The 22,465-nt window shown below is 39.9% G+C and overlaps 1 protein-coding gene across 1 annotated transcript in view; it reads right to left on the reverse strand.

Moving 5' to 3' along the window:
* The window catches only part of Klhl4 (kelch like family member 4), an 89,908-nt gene extending 71,400 nt beyond the window's left edge, over positions 1-18,508 (reverse strand). Inside the window, exon 1 of the mRNA XM_048335351.1 lies at positions 18,336-18,508. Within this exon, the coding sequence (XP_048191308.1) occupies positions 18,336-18,508 (173 nt within the window). The remainder of the gene's footprint in view (positions 1-18,335) is intronic.
* Between the last annotated feature and the right edge of the window lie 3,957 nt (positions 18,509-22,465).

Below are 22,465 nucleotides of genomic sequence, written 5' to 3' on the forward strand. Positions count from 1 at the left end.
GGCCATAGGAATTGGGACAACACACTAAACTAATGAAACAAATGTCAATGCTTACCTGAAACTTCCCACAAGTCACTAGAAATCTCAAATAATATTAAAACTGAATAAGCAAGTATGTATTGAAGTTAATAATAATTTCTAATTATTTCTTTTTGCCAGTACTAGGACTTGAGCTTGTGTGGTCTTGGTGGCGTACCTTACCATTTTTGCTCAAGGTTAGTGACCTTCTATTTCAGTCATACTTCCATTTTCGGATTTTTAGTGGTTAACGTGAGACTTCTGGCAGAATGGCTTTAAAATATGATTTGCAGGATCTCAGGCTTTTGAGTTGCTAGGATTACAGCAGTGAACTGTAATCATTTATCATTTTATTTCTTCTAAATATGATTAACTGCCTGCTTGGTGATGAAGAAACAATGAGCTCAATAAAATATTTTTAGTTTATAGTTGAGATATTCTAAGTCAAATTCCATTTGAAAAGAACAGTTTAAGCCTATGAAGAATCCTGGCTTTAGGACCCTTTCTGGAATAATGGCATTAAACTGCAACCTTCTCAGTTATCTAAAGTAGTATCCTTGACCTGATCTTTTTTTTTTAAGTTTTTATTATAAAACTGATGTACAGTGAGGTTAGAGTTTCATACGTTAGGCATTGGATACATTTCTTGTACTGTTTGTTACCTTGTCCCTCATACCCCCTCCCCCTTCTCCCTTACCATTTCCCCCCATGAGGTGTTCAGTTCTCTTACACCAAACAGTTTTGCAAGTATTGCTTTTGTAGTTGTTTCTCTTTTTTCACCCTGTGTCTCTCAATTTAGTATTCCCTTTAAACTTCCTAGTGCTAATACCAGTATACACGGTTTCCAATATACTCAGATAAGATTACAGAGATAGTGTAGATACAATCACAAGAAGGTGATACAAGAACATCATCAATAATAGAAGTTAAAGATACACATGGGATGTTGAAAGTAGTTATAACTGTGATATAACAACCATTTCCATAAAATGGAGTTCATTTCACTTAGCATCATCTTATATGATCATAAGGGTATAGCTATTGGGCTCTTGTGACCCTCTGCTGTGACTTGCCTAAACTTGTGCTAATTATTCCCAATAAGGGAGACCATAGAGTCCATGTTTCTTTGGGTCTGGCTCACTTCACTTAGTATAATTTTTTCCAAGTCCTTCCATTTCCTTACAAATGGGGCAATGTCATTCTTTCTGATAGAGGCACAAAATTCCATTGTGTCTATGTACCACATTTTCCTGATCCATTCGTCTACTGAGGGGCATCTGGGTTGGTTCCAGATTCTCACTATGACAAATTGTGCTGCGATGAACATTGTTGTGCTGGTGGCATTACTGTGATTTTGTTTGTGTTCTTTTGGATAGATACCCAAAAGTGGGGTTGCTGGGTCATAGGGGAGTTCTATATTTAGCCTTCTGAGGAGTCTCCATACTCCTTGCCAGAGTGGCTGAACCAGTTTACATTCCCACCAACAATGAAGTAGGGTTCCCTTTTGGCCACATCCCTTCCAACAACTGTTATTTTTAGTTTTCTTGATATATGACATTCTTACTGGGGTGAGATGGAATCTCAATGTTGTTTTGATTTGCATTTCGTTTATGGCCAGTGATGTAGAGCATTTTTTCATATGTCTCTTGGCCATTCTCATTTCCTCATCAGAGAAGTCCCTTTGTAAGTCTTTAGCCCACTTGATGAGCAGGTTATTGGTTCTTTGCGGTTTTGTTTTGGAAGAAGGTAATTTTTTTAGTTCTGCATATATTTTAGATATGAGGCCTTTGTCTGTTGAATGGCCGGTAAAGATCTTCTCCCAGTCTGTGGGCTTTCTATTTATCTTGCAAGCTATGTCCTTTGCCGTGCAGAAGCTCTGCAGTTTGATGCAGTCCCATTTGTCCAACCTTTCTTTGATTTGTAGCCTTTCTGGGTCTTTGTTAAGGAAGTTCCGTCCTGCACCAAGGAGCGCAAGTGTTTCTCCTACTTGTTTTCAGAGTCTCTGTTTTGATTTCGAGGTCTTTTATCCATTTGGAATTGATTTTGGTGCAGGGTGATATATAAGGATCTAGTTTTAGTTTGTTGCATGTGTTGAGCCAGTTTTTCCAGCACAATTTGTTAAAGAGGCTATCTTTCTTCCAAACTATTGTTTTAGCCACTTCATCAACGATTAAGTAGGTGTAGTTTTGTGGGTTCATTTCTGGGTCTTCAATTTTGTTCCATTGGTCTTCAGGCCTGTTCCGGTGCCAATACCAAGCTGTTTTTATTACTATAGCTTTATAATACAACTTGAAGTTAGGTGTTGTAATTCCTCCAGCACTGTTCTTTCTGCTTAGGAGTGTTTTTGCTATTCTAGATCTTTTATTATTCCATATGAATTTCTGGATTGCTTCCTCTATTTCATCAAAGAATGGTGTTGGGATATTAATGGGTATTACATTGAATTTGTAGATAGCCTTTGGCAATATTGCCATTTTGATTATATTAATCCTCCCAATCCAGGAGCATGGGAGGTTTTTCCATTTCCTTAGTTCTGACTTAATTTTGTTTTTCAAGGTTATAAAGTTCTCCTCAAAGAGGTCTTTCACTTATTTGGTTAAGGATATTCCTAGGTATTTTATGTTTTGGGGGACTATTGCAAAGGGAGTTGCTTTCCTGATATCATCCTCGGTCTTCAGGTCGTTAGCGTACAGAAAGGGCGTTGATTTTTGAAGGTTTATTTTATATCCTGCAACTTTGCCAAAGCTTTGGATCAGCTCTAGTAGCTTGGGGGTAGAATCTATGGGATTCTTTAGGTATAGGATCATGTCATCTGTGAAGAGAGAGAGAGTTTAACTTCATCTTTACCTACTTGGATCCCCTTTATATTTTCTTCTTGCCTGATTGCTCTGGCTAGGAATTCTAGTACTATGTTGAAGAGCAGGAGAGAGAGTGGACATCCCTGCCTTGTTCCTGATTTTAAAGGGAATGGCTTAATTTTTCACCATTTATAGTTATGCTTGCTGTTGGTTTGTCATAAACTGCCTTGATTATATTCAGGAATGTTCCCTGGAATCCCAGTTTTTCCAGGGCTTTTAGAATAAATGGGTGCTGGATTTTATCGAACGCTTTTTCCGCATCCAGCGATAAAACCATGTGGTTCTTTAGGTTGCTCCGGTTGATGTGGTGGATTACATTAATTGACTTGCGTATATTAAACCAACTTTGCATCCCTGGGAGGAATCCAGTTTGATCGTGGTGTATGATTTTTTTGATGACCTGTTGAAGTCGATTGGCCAGAATTTTGTTGAGAATTTTTGCATCTATGTTCATCAGGGAGATCGGTCTGTAGTCCTCTTTCCGTGATGAGTCCTGCCTGGTTTTGAGATGAGGGTTATACTGGCTTCAAAGAATGAATCTGGAAGTGAACGTTCTCTTTCAATTTCATTGAAGAGTTTGAGAAATATTGGTGTGTGTGTTCTGTTTTGAAGGCTTTGTAGAATTCTGCAGTGAATCCGTCTGAACCTGGGCTTTTCTTGATTGGGAGATCATTTATTGCCGTTTCTATTTCAATACTGGATATGGGTCTGTTTAGAACGTTTAAATCTTCATGGTTCAGTTAGGGGATATGAATTTTTTCTAGGAAAACATCCATTTCTTCCAAGTTCTCGAATTTGTTGGCATAAAGATTTGCAAAATAGTCCCTTATTATTTTCTGAATTTCGGTTATTTCTGCGGTGATGTTACCTGTTTTATCTCTTATCTTGTTTATTTGACTGTGCTGCCTTCATTTTTTGGTCAGGTTTGCCAGGGGTCTGTCTATCTTGTTGCTTTTTCAAAGAACCAACTCTTTGTTTTGTTGATTTTTTCGATGGTTTTTTTCGTCTCTAATTGTTTAATTCTGATTTGATTTTAATTATTTGCTTCTGTCAATTGATTTGGGTTTGGCTTGTTGTTCTCTCTCAAGAAAATTAAGTTGTTTCCTTAAATTATTGAGTTGCTGTTTCTCCAGTTTGTTGATGTATGCACTCAGAGATATAAATTTTCCTCTGAGTACTCCCTTTGCTGTGTCCCAAAGGAGCTGGTACTTTGTGTCCTCAACTTGGTTGAATTCCATAAACATTTGAATTTCCATTTTAATTTCTTCAATGACCCTCTGATGGTTCAGCAGTGTGTTGTTTAGTCTCCATGAATTGTAGGATTTTCTGTGGTGGCTGTTTGAGTTGAGCTCTAATTTTATTCCATTGTGGTCTGAGAGAATGCAGGGAATGGTTTTGATACTTCTGAATTTGTACAGATTTTCTTTGTGCCCTAAGATGTGATCTATTTTGGAGAATGTTCCATGTGTTGTCATAAGAATGTATATTCTGTCCTTGCTGGGTGGAATATTCTGTAGATGTCGATTAAGGCTAGTTGGTCTATGCAATTGTTTAGTTCTGTGGTTTCTTTGTTGAGTTTTTGGCGTGTTGATCTGTCCAGAGGTGATAGTGGAGTGTTAAAGTCCCCAACTATCAATGTGTTTGGGTCTATGAGTGTTTTTAGAGTCAGTAGTGTTTGTTTGATGAAGTTGGGTGCTCCTGCATTTGGTGTGTAGATATTTAGAATGGTTATTTCTTCCTGTTGGAGAGATCCTTTTACTAGTATGTGGTAACCTTCTTTGTCTCTTCTTACCTTTTTTAATTTGAAGTGAATTTTGTCTTATACTAGGATTGCACCTCCAGCCTGCTTATGGGGCCCATTTGCTTGATAGATTTGATTCCAGCCTTTCACTTTTAGAAGATGTTTACTTTTGCTGGATAGATGTGTCTCTTGGAGGCAGCAGAAAGATGGATCTTGATTTTTGATCCAACTTATGAGCCTATGTCGTTTGATTGGAGAATTAAGTCCGTTAATGTTGAGAGTTAGGATTGAAAGATGATCGTTTGTTCCTTTCAATATCACAATCTTGTTTAAGGCTGTGTCTTCCCATGTCTTGGTCTGATGTTTGCTAATTAGGGTTCATTTCACTGTCTATATTGGGATCTTGATTATTATCCCTGTATAGTACGTCTTTGAAGACTTTCTGTAAAGCTGGTTTGGTGGAGATATATTGTTTCAGTTTTTCCTTATTGTGGAAGACTTTTATTTGACCTTCGGCTATGAAGGAGAGTTTGGCGGGGTACAGAATTCTTGGTTGATAGTTATTTTTATATAGAGTTTGGTATACTTCATTCCAGGCTCTCCTTGCTTTCATGGTTTCTGCTGAGAAGCCTGGAGTAATTGTGATTGCTTTTCCTTCATATGTGATTGTTTTCTTTGCCCTAACAGCTTTGAGTATTTTTTCCTTGCACTCTACTGAACCTGTTTTGATCACAATGTGTCGGTGGGATGTCCTATTCTGGTTTGGTCGATTTGGGGTTCTAAATGCTTCTTGTATCTTTATAGGCCTTTCCTTCTGGATATTTGGGAAGTTCTCAGCTAATATTCTGTTAAATAGGTTGCCTATCCCATTAACCTCTTTCTCCAAGTTTTCCTCAATACCTATTATCCTTAAATTGGGCTTCCTGATCGTGTCTTTAATCTCCTGTAGCGATCTGTTTTGTTGATTGGACTGGATTTGTATTGATTTTTTATCTTTCTCCATAGAATCTAAGGAATCTTCAGCTCCTGAAATTCGATCCTCTGCTTCAGTTAGTCGGGACTGTAGGCTAGTTACTCGATTTCGAATCTCTTTTGCTTCTCACTGGTCTTTCCTGGTAATTTCCATGTCATTTCGTAGGTCTTGTATGGACTTCTTTACTTCATTAACTTCATTACTTTGGTTTTGAGAGTTGTCTGTCAAATCTTTAAGCTGGTTAGCTATCTTTTCATTTGACTCTTGAAGTTCATTTATGTTTCTATTTGTGGATGCCATGAAATTCTCCATTAATTTTTGCTTTGCCTCCTCACGCTCTAGAATAATTGACTGAAGAGATTCAAACTTTTCATTTATCATGTTTATCAGTAGACTTTGTAGAACTTTTTGGGGGTTCTCTTCTATGTCTTTGATTGACTGCTCTGCTTCCTGCTTCTTTTGAGTTGGGGATAAGACTTCATTGTTTGCCATCTTTCTTGTGTTTCTTCTGCCCATTTGAATTGGGGATGCCTGCCTACCAGCACCTGTGAGCACCGTTTAAGACCCAAAGCAGCCCTTACCAAGCACTGTTGTGTAAATCTTACAAGTTCACAATTATGTACAGTTACCATGTATACTTGTCTATAAAATTAGATTTGGTGTTCCTAAAGAATACAATTTCATTATAACAACTGATCCTGGGCCCTGTATTCAGTAGTTACTTATTTACTGTTACAACCCCATACGCAATTCTTGTTTTTATATTAAGTTCTTTTAGGACTGGCTTTCTCTATGAACCCCTTTGATTCACTCGTATTAAGCTGGGATACCCTCTATCCAATAACCAGGAGTCATTGGAGACTGGAGGTCCAGGCAGTAAGTCAGCAGGGTAAGTTGTAGGTAGTAAAGGGAATAGAGTAAAATGTATTGGGGAGGGGAGGTGGTGATTTTGGTTTAGTTTCAGTAAAGTGGAAGTGTCGAAAAGAGTAGAATCAGTAGAGAGAATAAGGTTGCAATGATAGATAATGGAGAGTTAGCAGAAAAGAGTGGAGGTGTTCTTCACAGGAAAGTAATTTTTAAAGAAAGAGTACGCAAAGAGAGAAATAAAGTAAAAATAGTGGGATGCACACACAGAGAAAAATTATTTTAAAAAGAAAATAAAATAAAAAGGAAAAAATCAGAAAAGGAACAACCCAAACAAACAGAAAAGAAAAAAAAACTTGATAAAACAAACAAGTAAAAATAGAAAACATGGGGAAAAAACAAAACAAAAAAAAACCGAAGACGTTTCCGAATTGAAAAAAAAAGTTTAAGAAATTTTAAAAAGATAAAGAAAAAAAAAATGGAGTCTTCCTTGTTTGGGTGGTCTTTCCCCAGTCTCTGGTTTCCTTGTGATGGTCTGCAGTCTATATTCCTGATTGTCTGAGTTTGGCAGAATTCAGCTTGCTCCTCTGTCTGCTGCAGGGCTGCAGCCTTTAATACCTGCCTTTGAATAGGCTGTGGACTGAGCAGGGTGGGGAGCCTCTGGCCTGTTTTACCCGGCTGAGAGTTGCTTGCCTGTGTGAGGCTTCTGCCTCTTGGGCGGGCCGACCTCTTTGGAGGAGGTGGCTATGGAAAGCAGCTCCTTTTCAGGCTGGGAATTGGGCTTCCTCTGTGACAGGACCGTTTAACTGTCTCAGGATCCTCCGTCTGGTGTTTACGTGCCGCCGGGAGCTGCTGGCTGTTTTCGTATTAAATTTAGAAGTTCCGGTGGGCAGGGCGGGGCACCTCTGGCTGAGCCCTGGCCCAGGACACACCTCCCACCTGGGCAGGGGGCATTCTCCTGGGTGGAGCTGGCTCTCACTGTTCTGTCCCTCTTGCCCTTTTCAAAGATGGCTACTTTGACATCGCTTTTCCCAGGCCCGCTTAAGTTCCAATCTGGTCTGACCCTATGCCAGTGGCAAATATGGCACTTTGCTCTGGTGATGGGGGAAGGGCTGCCTTGCCGAAGCTGCTCTGTGGGCGTGAGTGAGAATATCTTTCGTGGGGTACTCACGCTTTCTCTGCGATTTCAGGTCATACGTGCTCAGCCGCCGCCTGGTCTCCGCTGTGTGCTTTACCTGCTTGGAGTGCAGGTTGCTGTGCCTGGGCGCTGTGCCAGCGCCGGCGCTGACGACGGCATGGTGGTGGGATACAGCCCAGAGCTCAAATCTGTGTTTTCAGACGGGCAAAGTTGATTTTTCCTTCCTGGCCAGAATCCCTGTACTGTTACAACTTACTCTGGTTGTCTTTCTAGTAGTAAAAGTTTCTATGGGGTGAAAAAACTGCGATGCTGGAGGGAGCTGAGCTAGTGCACTGCAGCTCCTCTGCTGTCTTCTTTGCTTCCCTCCTCCTTGACCTGATCTTATACTCAGTTACTTTTCTGACTTCTTGGGTGAGAGAAATATTAAAATCTGTCTTGTGCCTTATGTTTTCTTGTTATAAAAGAAATTAAAAAATAATATGCCCATTCCCTAGATTGCAAGATGTTCTGATGAAAGAGTACTTAATCTATACCATGTTTCTATTCAACTAGAAATGGAACATGTAAAATTACAATTTCTCATTACAGATATTTTTAAGTATTTGTATTGTTAGATTTGTTTGGATGAACCAATGTGTCTCTTAAGTTGTAATCAAGAAAATCTATAGTTCCCAATGCCAAGTAAGGTGTTAGGTAGTGGACTGACAGATGTATGGGAATAAATGATGGGTGGTTTAGATTTGAAAGAGTTAAAAGTTTTTTTTAAAAGGCCAATAACATACTCTTCCTAGAATTAGCATTTCAGCAAAATAACACCATTTGTCTCTTCTAAGTAAGCTCATAAGCATGGCTGTCAGTTTAGAATGATCACAGCAAAGTAACAAGAAAATGTCAAAAAAATGCAGCACTATTTGTACTGTCAAAGGAAGAAATGCTTGTCTTTATACAACCCAACCTACAGCTTAGCCAGGATCTGTTTTATATTCCTGACATTCACTTTTTAATTGTATGTTAAGTTTCAAGGGACTCTACTCTAGTATTTCATGTATGTATGTTGAATATTTTAATCTGATAGATGCCCCCCTGTGCTCTCATTTTTCCCAACCATACCACTCCTTATTATTCAAGAGCTCTCAGTGAATTCCATTATTCCATTTTCGCTCACAAGTTCAATTGAATCATTGTTTATCCCCTAAAATACTCTTTTCCTTCACAAATTCCCTCAGTCATATAACTTAAAATATGTATATGCATGTATATTTGTATATGTACAGTTTAAATAAAGTTATTATAAAAACCAGTAGACAAAATTCTTCTAAAACTTATAAGGAAAGACACATGCTCTAGCACAGGTAAAATAACCTTGAAAACAAAACTATAGTAGGTAGGAATCTCACTAACTACCTGATATTTAAGATACAATAGTCTAGATTGTGTGGTATTTACAGATTTACATAAAAATTGGAACAAAACAGAAAACAGTAAAAACTTATTTACACAACTACATCAAACTGATATGTTGAGATGGTGCCTTAATGTTTTGCCCAGGCAAACTTTAAAGAGGTAGTTTGTAGGGGCACTACCCTCAAGAATTAACTAATCAAAAGTATAGATTAGTTCTCAAGGGACAAGCTTAGTTTTTGTAAGAGCCAATTTTGATAATACAAGCTAGGTACCTTTCCTCCATCTCTCTCACATAAGTGCTTCTCTTCTGTATGCATCCATTTCCTTTCTACTTCCCTATCATTCATTACAAGAGAAACATGAGAACTCATCAAGTCAAGTGGCTGTCAGTGGCAATTTGTACTTCACTACCTTCAGAACCGTTAGTTAAAATGAATCTCTTTTCTTATCTAATTGTCTATTTTTAAGTATTCTATTATAGTAACAAAAATGGACTAAGACAAAAAGTAGGGTGTTGGCAAGCAGTATAGTGGCTCAGGTCTAAAACCCTAGTGAAATAGAAAATGAAGATATAGAGAATCAACTTTTGAGGCTACCCTTGGCACAAAGTTCATGAAAGTCTACCTTATCCAACAACGGGGTGTTGTGGCATGTGTGTGTCACCCCACCTACAGTGGAAGCTCAATGGCTGGATATGCTGGTTGATTCCTAGAATCACAGCTTCATGAAGAAGCACAAAAAGGAGGATCATGATGTAGATTAGCTGTGCATAGAGTAAGTTCTTATGTAAATGAACACAAAATGGGCTGACAGACTAGTTCAAGCTTTAGACTATTGCCTAATAAGCACAAGGCCCTGAGTTATAAACACAATACCACAAACCAAGGAAAAGTGATTGTGTGATGGTATAATATTACCTAAATATGTTGAAACAGCTTTGAATCTGAAAGATGGGTAGAAAATAAAAAATAGACAGCTGAGAATGTCAAAAATAGAACATTAAGGATGATTTTCTTGAGGACTTGGAAGACAAAATGAATAGAGAAAGTCTGCAGCTCCTTAGAGATAAGTTTAATGGTCATAACCAGCTTCCTGGAAGCTAATTTTAAGAGTTATGAACTAACAATAGGGCTGACCAACCCTTCCTCCACCCTATATTGCATTCAGATAAAAGAAGTTTTTCTTGTCAACTGCACAGAAGACTGACCATGGATAATGATAGTTTTTAAACTAGATAAAATGACTTTGAAATTAGAGTCACAGATGATAATGAGGAGACATATATACTTGCAAAGATTCAAGCATTATACTAAATGTATGTATCATCACAGACTTAAAATTTGTGTTACTAAAACAAATCTCATGAGAGTTTTAAGACAATAATGAGATAGAATTTCTGGCATGAGAAATGTATAAGTAAAACATAAAAGGGGGCTGTGTGGTTACTTTTCACCCATGGACTCTGAGAACAATGGAATGTTTTAAAGGTACAATTTGTAATTTAAAAAGAAGTGCTGAGCACCAATGGCTCATGCCTGTAATCCTTGTTAGGAAAAGGAGGAGAAAGGCAAGAAATAGGCCAGAGTTGATCTTCCACAGGCAAGGACTGTTTATTGAGATAGAGCAGCAAGAGACACAGTCTTCCCATGGCTTGGAGACTGTGCATGGGGGTGAATTTAGGAGCAGGCTTATATGGGGTCTGAGCAAAGAGGCAGAAGTTAGAGAAAAAAGCCAGTAGGTCTAGGAAGTTGGGGGCTTTCCTGTTGGGCCCACAATGGGTTGTTTAAAGCTGGGCTTAGGTAACTTGCCCTGCCTGCACATCATAGCAGGTCAGAGCATGCCTGGGGTTTTTCCTGGTTGCTGTATGCACCTGGGACAATAGGGTGGGGGGTCAATCCTTCATATTCTAGCTTTGGATACATAGAAAGAACGGATCTAGAGGTGAGAGGCATGTCCTTCATATAGGATCCTTGGATATATAAAAAGAACGGGCTGAGAGGGGAACAACATGGAGTTATGAAAACAAAGCAGATACCCATCAATCCTAGTTATTAGGAGGCTTATGTGAAGATCACTGTTGGAAGCTAGCCCAGGCAAGAAAATCTACAAAACTTTCATCTCTAATCACCAAAATTATTGGCACCAGTAGTGAAGCTGTGGATCAAGTGGTAGAGCACTAGCCCATTTGGAATAAAAATCATAATCAAGCCATATGAAGAAGAATTTTTTTTTCCTGGGGCTTGGACTCAGGGCCTACACACTGCCCCTGATTTTTTTTTTGCTCAAGGCTAGCTCTCTGCCACTTGAGTCACAGCTCCCCTTCTGACTTTTCTATATGTGTGGTGCTGAGGAATTGAACCCAGGACTTCATGTATAGAAGGCAAGTACTCCTGCCACTAGGCCATATTCCCAGCCCCAAGAAGAAAATTTAATTTGGGAAAACAAAACAAGTCTTTGGCCAACTGACCAATCTCTGAATGTAAACAATATGATAAGGAAAAACAAGTGCTCTAAGACATTTCAACATCTTCCAAGTTGCCTCCTGCAACACAAACTCAAGATGTTCAGATCTTGAGGACAGAAAGAACATGTTGTCAAGCACTGCTTAAGGCCTCTGTTCCTCCACATCCTGGCAGTGTTCCATGTCCACATTAACCACGGATAAATTGGCTCAAAGTACAATTCAACCCATTATTCTGAAGAACACAATTAATGAGGTTTGCCAGTATGTGCCTAAACATTACAGAAATTCTCCAAGCATGTGAAGTAGGGAGGCTACAGCCATTTTGGTGCTTCTTCTCTACCCAGTGCTGAAAAGCAGAGGTAAGAGAGGCCATTCATTGCATGCAGATGCCTAGCTCAAGGTGAACTTGGAAAACTCTACTTCAGAGAAATGCAGATGTCATAGCCTTAGGAAAGCTTTGTATGTAGAAAATGCTTTGATTCTGCCTTAATTAATTCCCTAAATGGCTTGAATCACCAGCCTCTAAGTAAGCATGCCTTCCCTAGATGGAAAAGTTCTGCTAGTACCTGAGTATGTCCATATAAGGTCTGGCATCTTGTCATTATGGGGGGGAAGATGATCCCACACACACAGGTGACAGGCATACCTGAATCCCTGGGAACAAGGACGGGCACTTGGCTGATAAGTTACTAAGCTTGTCAGTCCAATGCCTGGGACTTAAGAGATTCCTGTGACCCTGCCCCCTTCCTGACCCTATTTAGGCTCTGGACCAGCTCAGGGGCCATTACACCATGCCATGTGTCTCCATGTTCCTGTCCTGTCTTCTGTCTCTTGGCTCGTCTGCAGTCACCGTGATGTCCCCAATTTAGCTCTCCATTGGAACTAAAATGACTTGTTGGTATTGTCTTTCCTCTCTGGCTTTTGTGGTTCAGTTTCCTAACAGTGTTTAGTGTATTTGCTGGCTGCTGGTTTTTGAGACAGGAGTCCATGATGCTGTCACTGGCTTTGTAATAAAGACTCCAAAATTTGACCTCTGCAAAGGATACCTCCACCTGTCTAAAGGACTAGGGATGGATCTACCACCAATTTTCCTACAATGAAAATTAGAGCAGGACTGCATTTTCCAGGACTCTCAACCTGCTGAGCCTAAAGCAGCCCCACTTTAAAAAAGCCAATACCAGTTAGCAACTCTAGAGAAAATTCATGGAGGAAGGGCTGCTCAAGATGATCTTAGGGCCCATTTCCTGCTCAGCAGGTACAGGAGGTTCTACATCAACTGAACATGCTTCCCATGGGTTTTAAAAGATATTTTTTATGGTGGACTTTTGGGCTTGGTTTGAGCAAGTTATTCCTTTCTTTTGAACTATTTCTACATTTTGGATTAGGAATGTTGATACTTTGTTTGCTTCACTGAAAACTCTGTTTTGGGAAAGGTTTATCTATACCAAAACTCATGCTGAGATTTTATCCCCAAAACCTTTATCCCCAAAAACCTCCATTAGTTGTTTAATGTTGAATTTTTTTTGAAAGAATGTTTTACTCAGTCTATTCAGGGGAATAGATGGGTTCCTACAAGAGCAGATTGGTATAAAGCAAACATGGCATCTCTCTTCAGGCTGTCTTCAAATGTATCTGCCTACCTTCTGTTTTTATGCCCTATGTGATAAAAACACAAAGAGCTTACCAGCCAACACCATGATCATTAATTTTCCTTACTTCAGAATTCTGAAACAAAAGAAACCCTTTTCTATGAAATTACCTGCTCTCATGTATTTTGTTTTAGCAAGAGAAGGTATACTAAAGCAACTATCCCTATCAAAATGGTGAAAGTAGGAAATACGAGACCAAATATTGGTGAGAAGTTGAGAAAGAAAAGCACTTACATATTATAAAATGGTAATATAAACTGATACCATCATTCTGGAAAGCACATTGACAGTTCCTTGCACTTTTTCTTTATCATTGTTTGTTTATATTTTGAAATAATGGGACTTGAATTTAAAGCCTTGTATTTTCTAGTAAAATGCTCTACAACTTGAACTAAATGACCATCTTTTTTAAAGTTTTTTTTTTTTGGGGGGGGGTAAGGTCTCACTTTCGTGTGGACAGGGCTTGGGTCACAGCCGTCTTAACTTTACCTCCCAATGTGAGGTATCAGGCATGTACCTCTATGCTTGACCCAATAGTTTCTTATAAAATTAAATATATGAATACTCTGTGATAAATGATAGTATTCTTTTTTTTGTAATTTATTTATTAAACACAAATTTTTTGACAAGGTATTGTGCAAAAAGGGTACAGTTACATAGTAGGGCAGTGTGTACATTTCTTGTGATATCTTACACCCTGTTTTTCTTTCCCTTCCCTTGGTCAGGTAGACATATATACAATATACAATGTACCAAGAACATATACAGTAGCCACGTGGCCTACGCCCAAGAAAATTCACCTAGGGCTTTAAATGTAATGTTGACATTAGACAATATGTCGACAGTAGTCTTATATGGACACACATACATAGCTTTTGAGCTATTGTATGCCACTGAGAGGTCAATTTTTGACCTTTATATGTTGAGTAGTTGTTTGGTTTTACTTACATAATGTGGGGTCACTGATCCAAGCCTGTGGGAAATACCATTTGACAAGCAGTTTTTGGTTTCACAGACCTGGTCTCTACTGTCTTTCCATCACATCCTTTTTTTATTTTTTTTGTCAGTCCTGTTAGTTAATATTTCAAGGAGCTTTGCGTCTGTGTTCATTAGTGATATTGGTCTGTAGTTCTCTTTTTTTGTTGGGTCTTTGTCTGGTTTGGGAATGAGTATGATATTAGCTTCATAGAATGAGTTTGGGATTTCTCCCTCTTTTTCTATTTCACGGAAGAGTTTGAGGAGGTTTTATAGAATTCGTTGGTGAATCCATCTGGGCCTGGGCTTTTCTTTGTTGGGAAGTTCTTGATTACCTTCTGTATCTCGCTCTAAGTTGTTGGTTTATTTAGTTGATTTATTTCTTCTGGGTTCAGTTTGGGCAGTTTATACTTCTCTAAGAATTGATCCATTTCTGTAAAATTATTGTTTTTTAGTGAGAAGAGGTTCTGGAAATAGTTCCTTATGATTGTTTGAATATCGTGTGTACTTGTTGTAATTTTTCTGGTGGAGTCTCTGATTTTAAGTATATGAGTCTCTTCTCTTCTTTTTTTTTTTTTTTGTAAGTCTTGCGAGGGGTCTGTCAATTTTATTTATTTTCTCAAAGAACCAGCTTTTAGTCTTATTCATTTGTTGAATGTTCTTTCTATTTACAATCAGATTTATTTCATCTTTAATCTTTATGATCTCTCTCCACCTAGTCATTTTAGATTTGATCATTTCTTGTTTCTAGAGTTGTTTAAGTTTCATCGTGAGGTTATTCACCTGCTCTGCTTCCATTCTTTTAATGTGAGGGCTGAGGGAAATGATCTTGCCCCTCAAGACTGCCTTAGCTGTGTCCCATAGGTTTCTTTGTGATATATTTTCAATGTCATTGTGGCTTATGAATTCGTTGATTTCATCTTTAATTTGGTCTGTGGCCCAAGTGTTGGATAACAGTGTGGGGTTTAGCCTCCAAGAATGTGTATAGCCTTTGTGGTAACCATTGTTATTGAGGGTTACCTTTAATCCACTGTCGTCAGATATAATGCATGGGATGTTGTCAATACTTTTGTATTTGCTGAGGTTCTTTGTGTGGGCTATGACATGGTCTATTTTGGAGTATGATCCATGGGCTGCTGAGAAGAAGGTGTATTGGGTCTCTGTAGGGTGGAAGATTCTGTATAGATCTGTCAGATCCATTTGGGATATGGTGTTACTTAGGTCATCAGCTCCCTTGCTGATCCTCTGGCTGTTGGATCTGTCTCTTGGAGAGAGTGGGGTATTAAAGTCACCCACTATGATTGTGTTTGTGTCTATCTTGTCTTGTAGTTCTGTGAGAATTTGCTTGACATATGTAGGGCCTCTTTTGTTCAGTGAGTATACATTTATCACCATGATGTCTTGATTCTGGATTTTTCCTTGTATTAAAATGTAGTGGCCTTCTTTGTCTTTCTGAGTTGATTTTAATGAAAAGTCCTGCTTGTCTGAGATCAGCATAGCTACACCTGCCATTTTGGTAGGTGCATTTGCTTGGAAGATCTTGCTCCATCCTTTCATTCGGAGCCTGTTTTTTGTCCCTTGCTGTAAGGTGGGTCTCTTGTAGACAACAGATGGCAACTTTTTGTTTGCGGACCCATTCTGCCAGTCTGCTCCTCTTTATCGGAGAGTTTATACCATTAATATTCAAAGAGATCACGGATAAGAGTGTTTTTTCCTTCCATTTTTTGTTGGTCTGTTTTTCCTCGTTTTTTTCTTGTCTTTAGTGAGTTGCTCTTTCTGTTGGGCTCTGGCTATTGTAGTTTCTTTCTGTTTCTGTCTGTGTGTTCTGTCCAATTTCTGTTGGGTGGGATTACCCTCTTAGAATTCACTGTAGGACTGGTTTTTTATTCACATACTCCTCTTTGCTATAGTAAGATCTGGTTTTCCCCTCGAATATAAACTCCAACTTCTCTGGATATTTTATTATAGGTTGGCAGTTGGTGGCCTGTAGAACTTGGATGGTGTTCTTCCACTCTCTTCGCACTTAGGTTTGTGTGGAGAGGTCTGTTATTCGGATCCTCTTCCCATTTTAGTAAATTTCTTTCTTCGCTTTGGCTGCATTCAAAATTTGCTCTTTATTCTTGAGATCTGAAGTCTTGAATATGTGCCTTGGCGTGGCTTTTCTGGGGTTCTGGCCTGCCAGGTGTCCTATAGGCTTCAGTAACCTGGATGGGGCCCCTTGTGAGATTGGGGAAGTTTTCTGCAATAACTTTATTGAAAATATGTTGAAGCCCTCTGCTCTGGTATTCGGCGCCTTCTTGTATTCCAGTTATGCGCAGATTATATCTCTTGTCTTTGTCCCCTAGCTCCTGGATTAGTCTGACCTGAAGCTTCACCATTTCTTGGAGTGTGGTAATTTTCTGGTTCTTATCGGCTGCATCATTGTCCAAGAGAGACATTCTGGATTCAATACGGTCAATTCTTTGTGCTGTGGATTCAATTGCGGAGTTTATGGATGTCAGAGAGCTATTTATGTTTGCCAGATCAGCTCTGATAGTGGCAATTTCTTCCTTTAAAGAGTTGTATTTTAAATCTATTTTTTCATGCATTTCACTTCTCATGATGTTTAGGTCTTTTTTAACAGAGGTTTGCATTGTGTCCATTTTTGCTTCCATTTCTTTCTTGGCTTCCTGGATGTCCTTCAAGACTTCCACTCTAAACTCCTGGAATTGTTTTCTGATTTCGTTTCTGAAGCGTTCCATCATTTCTGCTATCATAGCCTCAGTTTTTTTTTTTTTTTATATTCTCCATTTTCTCTTCAGTTGTGCTGCTTTTTGGAGCTGGCGAGTTGGCTTGCCCTTTGATGAACTGTGTTTTATTTCTTTGTGATTTGCACATCTGGAGATCTGTGGGTGGCTTCCCTGGTTAGGCTTTGTGCTGGTTCCCGCTGGTCTGTCAGAGGGAGCCTTGTGTCCTGGTGTCCTGGCTCTGTGTTTGGGTTCGGCTGTTGAACCTTGCTGCCCAATGAGTGAGCGTGACCTTCTTGGTTGTTGCTGAGGTGGTCACCCTCACTGCACTTGGGGGTCTGTAGGTTCTGTGTCTTTCTCTGTGGGACAGTGTCCTGCCACTGTGTTGTGCTGACCCTAGCGTGCCCCTGGTGGCGGTTTGCTGGTCAATGATTCAGCGTGGCATGGAGGCTTTTCTCTTCTTTGGTTCTTTTTTCCACTCTATATCTTGGTCAGAGGAGCTCACCTCTCAGGTGGTTTGCCCTCCTGTGTGGGTTGCTCCGGGGCCAGTGTTGTTGAGGGGTGGCCCACCCACTTGGTGTGAAATGCGTCAAACTGAGTGGGAACGGCCGCTGGAGAGCTCTGTCCTCCTGTTTGGGTGCGCCTACCAGAGCGGATGCTGTTGCAGGGGGCCCCGCCCACCTGTGGGATGTGCGCTCACTACAACAGGCGCTGCCCCTGTGGCCCTGCCCACCTGTGCGGGGTACGCCTACCAGAGCGAGCCCCGGGTTGTTAGGGTGTGCTTGTGCCCTCCCGTAAGTCTGCTGTGGGGGGCGGTATGTGTGGAGCCCAGTGGGATCAAGTGTCCGGGAGTGAGTTAGCACCCTCAGACTGTGCTTCCGCTGTGAGGGGGGGGTGTGATCAGGCCCAGGTGTCCCTGCTGGGCTGGTATTGCCACCAGCACCTGTGACTTTATTTGAAAAAGACCCATGAGGCCCAGGTGCCTTGCGTGAGGCTTGTAATGCCTGATATCCCCTGGCCCCTGTTGGGAAGGGGGGGCAGGGACGGTGCGGCCGGTTCAGGCTCCTCTGCTGCCTTGGTGCTGCTCTGCCCTTCCCCTGCTAACTCCTGTGTCTTCCCAGAGCCTGATGGGATCCTGCCACCTGATTTGGGGGTTCTTTGTTCCCTTGGGACGGGGAGGGGGAGGGAGGGAGTTCTAGCTTCTTTGTAGGGTTTGGGTCTCTGATAGCTGGTCTCCCGTTGGGGGAGGGGGCAATGGGGAACTCACTGGTCCTGGATTGTGTGTGTGTCCTGGGCTGCTGTTGGCCCTTCGGGGGTGGGGTGCTGGGTGGTCGTTTGGTGGTGGCAGCCCCAGCTACCACTTGGTTCCCACGCCGCTCACCTCTGATCCCGGCCGTGTGGTCCCGAACTTCCCGTCACAGCCGTCTGTCTCGGTCGGTATGCGCTCCCCGTTCGTCCTTCGGGGGTGGAGTGCTGTGGTGTGGGGAAAGGTCGTGGTGGCAGCCCTGGCTCTTCCCTTTTGCACCGCTCAGTTCCCTCACCGCTCACGTCCGATCCCGGCTGTGCAGCTCCGAAATTCCTGTCACCGCCGTCTGTCTTGGTCTGCGCTCTCCCTGGGGCCCGTGGAGTCCTGCTGTCTGGACTCTGTGCTCCCGGTGTGGGTTTTTGGCAGTCGGTCTTCCATTCGCCGGGTCCCATTTCCCAGCCTGGCCCTGTTTGGGCCAGGGTCGGCTGGTGGGGGGAGGGTACCCCGGAGATTCTCCGGCTCCATGCAGGTTATAGGCTCTTCTTTTTTTGCTCCTTTTTGTTTCCTGCATTTCTCCACTGCTTCTGGCTGCTGGTTTTGTTGGGTTCTTGATGGGGTGTTGGGTGCTGGAGTTCCCAGCTCGCTATTCAGTTGGAGTGAGTTGGGGTGCCTCCCTACTGTGGCGGCGCCATCTTCCTCCCTCTGATAGTATTCTTGAAAATATATTTTCCTAGAAAAATTACAATTTATTTCTATGTAAAATCAATATAATAGTAGCATTCATACCAGGTTTATTTATAATGGACAAAAAGGGAAAACAGCCCAGATGTATTTTAAGAAATGAGTGGTTAAACAGATTCTGTTGTATCAATATCATGAAATATTACTCAACAGTCAAAAGTGAATGATTTCTGATCAGGCTACACTGTATGAAAATATGAACATGTTAAATTGAAACAATCCTGTACAACTAATTGATGCAAATAAAATTTTAATTATAAACTGAACTCTTTATATTAACAGAAGCTTGAGCAAATCTTAAAGAAACTGTGATAAGTAAAAATTGCCGCTCCCAAATGATGATAAACAATGATTCTATTTTTTTTCTTTCAATTTTTTTTTCCAGGGGAGTGGGCAGTCATGGGGCTTGAATGTTGGGCCTGGGTACTGTCCCTGAGCTCTTCAGCTCAAGGCTAGTGCCCTACCACTTGAACCACAGAAACACTTTCGGTTTTCTGGTGGTTAATTGGAGAGAATCTCGGACTTTCCTGCCTGTGCTGGCCTTGACCAGCTATCCTCAGATCTTAGCCTCATGAGTAGCTAAGATTACAGATGTGAGCTACCGGCAACCGGCTTAAAAATTTTCTTTTTAAACTGTCCTTTAAAACACAGAGTTATAGCAGAAAATAATTAATGATTGACAGGAGTCAGGGACAAAATTGTTTTGCCTTATATGTGTATTGTGTATTTTTTTTGCCAGGCAACCACCTGTCATGTGGAATATCACTTATTCTCATAATCTGGAAAAATAGAATAATTAAGAGAAGAAGTGGTCAGTACTGAGATTGATTTTACATTGAATAATAATTGCCTCATTATTGACAATAAATACATGGTCTAATTTGTGAGGATATTCTCACTTCCAGAAACAAAACAAATGAAAAATGAGAATACCAACAGCATTGATTGATGTCCTCATTTTCATAGCTTTGACTCTAAGGGCAGACAGTATTACACATTTGTAGATCAAGCTAAAACATGATTCAAAACTGTAATCTTATTACTTTTAAGAACTTAGGGAAGTGGAGGGTGGCTCAAATAGTCAAGTACCAGCCTTGAATAAAAAGGCCAAATGAGAGCACAAGGCCTAAGTAGCTTAAAAAATAAAAGAATTTAAAAATAAGGTAAAGATAACTTTTTAAAGATGGCCCAGAATGAAGAAAACCCAAATAAGAGAGGCCTTAGAGATGGTCCCACTAATTCTTAACATGAATTCTGCCCCACTCAAACTTTTTGACCATGTCTGTGTAGTGCTAAGGCAAAAAATATAACTGAATATTTCAGTTTAACAGTCTTAAAGTAAATTACACTAAAAGCCAACGCTAAGAAATTTCTGAGCAAAGTTAATCTTCATAAATGAAAACATACATAAATGAAACTCAATTTGAACTATTTTATATAAGTTTCTAGATTAAAGAAATTGGCTGGGAATGTATTTGCTAAGAAATTAAGTATTTTCTACAAGAGTCATAATGAAATGACAATAGTGGATAAAACCTGTGTTGATCAAGTTTTTTAGCAGTGACAGGATATTTCCAAGGTTTAATGTAAGTTTAATTGCCAGTAACAGCGATTAGGAAAAATGTATTCAAATCATCATTTCCAAGATACATGTGGCTGTATCCACAAGAGTTATATTTTACCAAATTCTTCTTTCATTCTTTCTGTTTTTTTGGTTTTTTGTTTTTGCTAGTCCTGGGGCTTGAGCTCAGGGCCTGAGCACTGTTCCTGGGCTCTTTTTGGTCAAGGTTAGCACTCTACCACTTTAGCCACAGTGCCACTTCTGGCCTTTTCTGTTTATGTGGTGCTGAGGAATCGAACCCAGGGCTTCATGCATGCTAGGCAAGCACTCTACCACTAAGTCACATTCTCAGCCCTCGTTCTTTCTGTTTTAAACCAAGGCAGAGTACGTTCCAAAGTTGATCTTGAATTCAAAGCTTCAAGTGATGATCTTGCCTGAGCTTCCCCATCAGCCAGGACTATAGACAAAGATTACCACACAGGTTTAAATTTATTTTCTTTTCCTCTTCTCTTCTCCTCTCTTCCTCCCTCCCTCTCTCCCTCCCTCCCTTTCCTCCTTCCCTCCTTACCTCCCTCCCTCCCTCCCTCGCTTCAACCAAGTATGAGGCCAAGAAATAAAATACACTGTCAAATGTTGATTGCTGGATGAACATTAGAGAACCCAAATTCCTAGAAATGAATCAAATATCTACATTTGCTTAATGAGAAAATATTTGAACATTAGCTTACATTTGGCTTTGGTTCAAATGCTAAACCCTCTCAAAGATCTAATGTGAAATCTATAAAGAAAATAATTGAGTTTCTTATCAATTTAGAAACTGCACTGTTACATATGTTAAATAATCCAGGAGACGTTTCCAGCATTATGACTGTGTTTTGTAAAGGTGAAAATAAATAAACTGGATCCATTTTCTCTCAGCTCCCTATCAGTTTTTCAAGTTTCATCTTTAGTGTAACATCCTCAAGAGAGCTATGTGTAGCCTCACACATGTGGCAGTCAGAGATTTATAGTTTTTTTTTTCTTTTACACAGGGGACTTTTGCTTCATAGTATTTAGTCAAAATTAGGAAATTATGTAATAATAATTATTAAATAATATAGTTAATATATTTACTATATGTGAAACATAATTGTTGATTTGTTTATATCTGTGTCTCTAAAATTCATCAAAATGGCTCCTGGATAGAAAAGTACTCCGTAGTTATAATTATTTATTGAGTGAAAAACAGGCTGATAACATCAGTTCTAATAGTGTCACCAGTTATTTGGAATTAGTTTCTCACTCCCCAGAGGTCATTTTCAAAAATTAGTCTCCTCACTTCTACAAATAAAGGCTAAAATGAGGAAGATACAAGGAGATTGCAGCTAGCTGAATTTGGTCCATGAGGTTGAAAGAATCCTATTTCTATAGTCTAGAAATGCAAGGTGAAATAGCAAAGGGTTGATAAAAAAGCTGTAGGAAACAATTTTAATGTAGCTAAGACTATTGCTGAAGGTGATTTATAAACAGATTTTAATGTAAGAAAAGGTGCTATACTGAATGAAGATACCACCTACGATATTAGTAGCCAGACAGAAGTCAATCTCATCCTTCAGAGCTTCACAGGCTAATTTGACATTGTTTTTAGGAACTAATGATTTTTTTTTTGGTGCCAGTCCTAGGGCTTGAACAGCTTTTATGCTCAAGGCTAGCACTGTATCATTTGAACCACAACTGTACTTCTGACTTTTTGGTGGTTAATTGGAAATCAAAATCTCACAGACTTTCCTACCTGGGCTGGTTTCAAATTGCAGTCCTCAAATCTCAATCTCCTGACTAGACTAGGATTACAGGGATGAGCCACCATTACTCAGTGGGGCTAATGACTTTTAACTTGTAGCTAATGCTCAATTATCACTCTGAAAATCCTAGGAACCCTAATAAATTAAGGCTACCCTATATGTGATTTATAAGTGGAACAACAAAATTTTAAGCCTACCATTGAGACCAAATGTTCAGAAAAAATAATCCTTTGAAAGTATTACTACTCAATGACAATGACCCTGGTCACACATAAGTTCTGATAGAGATAGGCTATAAGATTAATTTTATTTTGTCTGCTAATACA

Source organism: Perognathus longimembris, chromosome 28 (assembly GCF_023159225.1).
Source record: "Perognathus longimembris pacificus isolate PPM17 chromosome 28, ASM2315922v1, whole genome shotgun sequence".
NCBI lineage: Eukaryota > Metazoa > Chordata > Mammalia > Rodentia > Heteromyidae > Perognathus > Perognathus longimembris.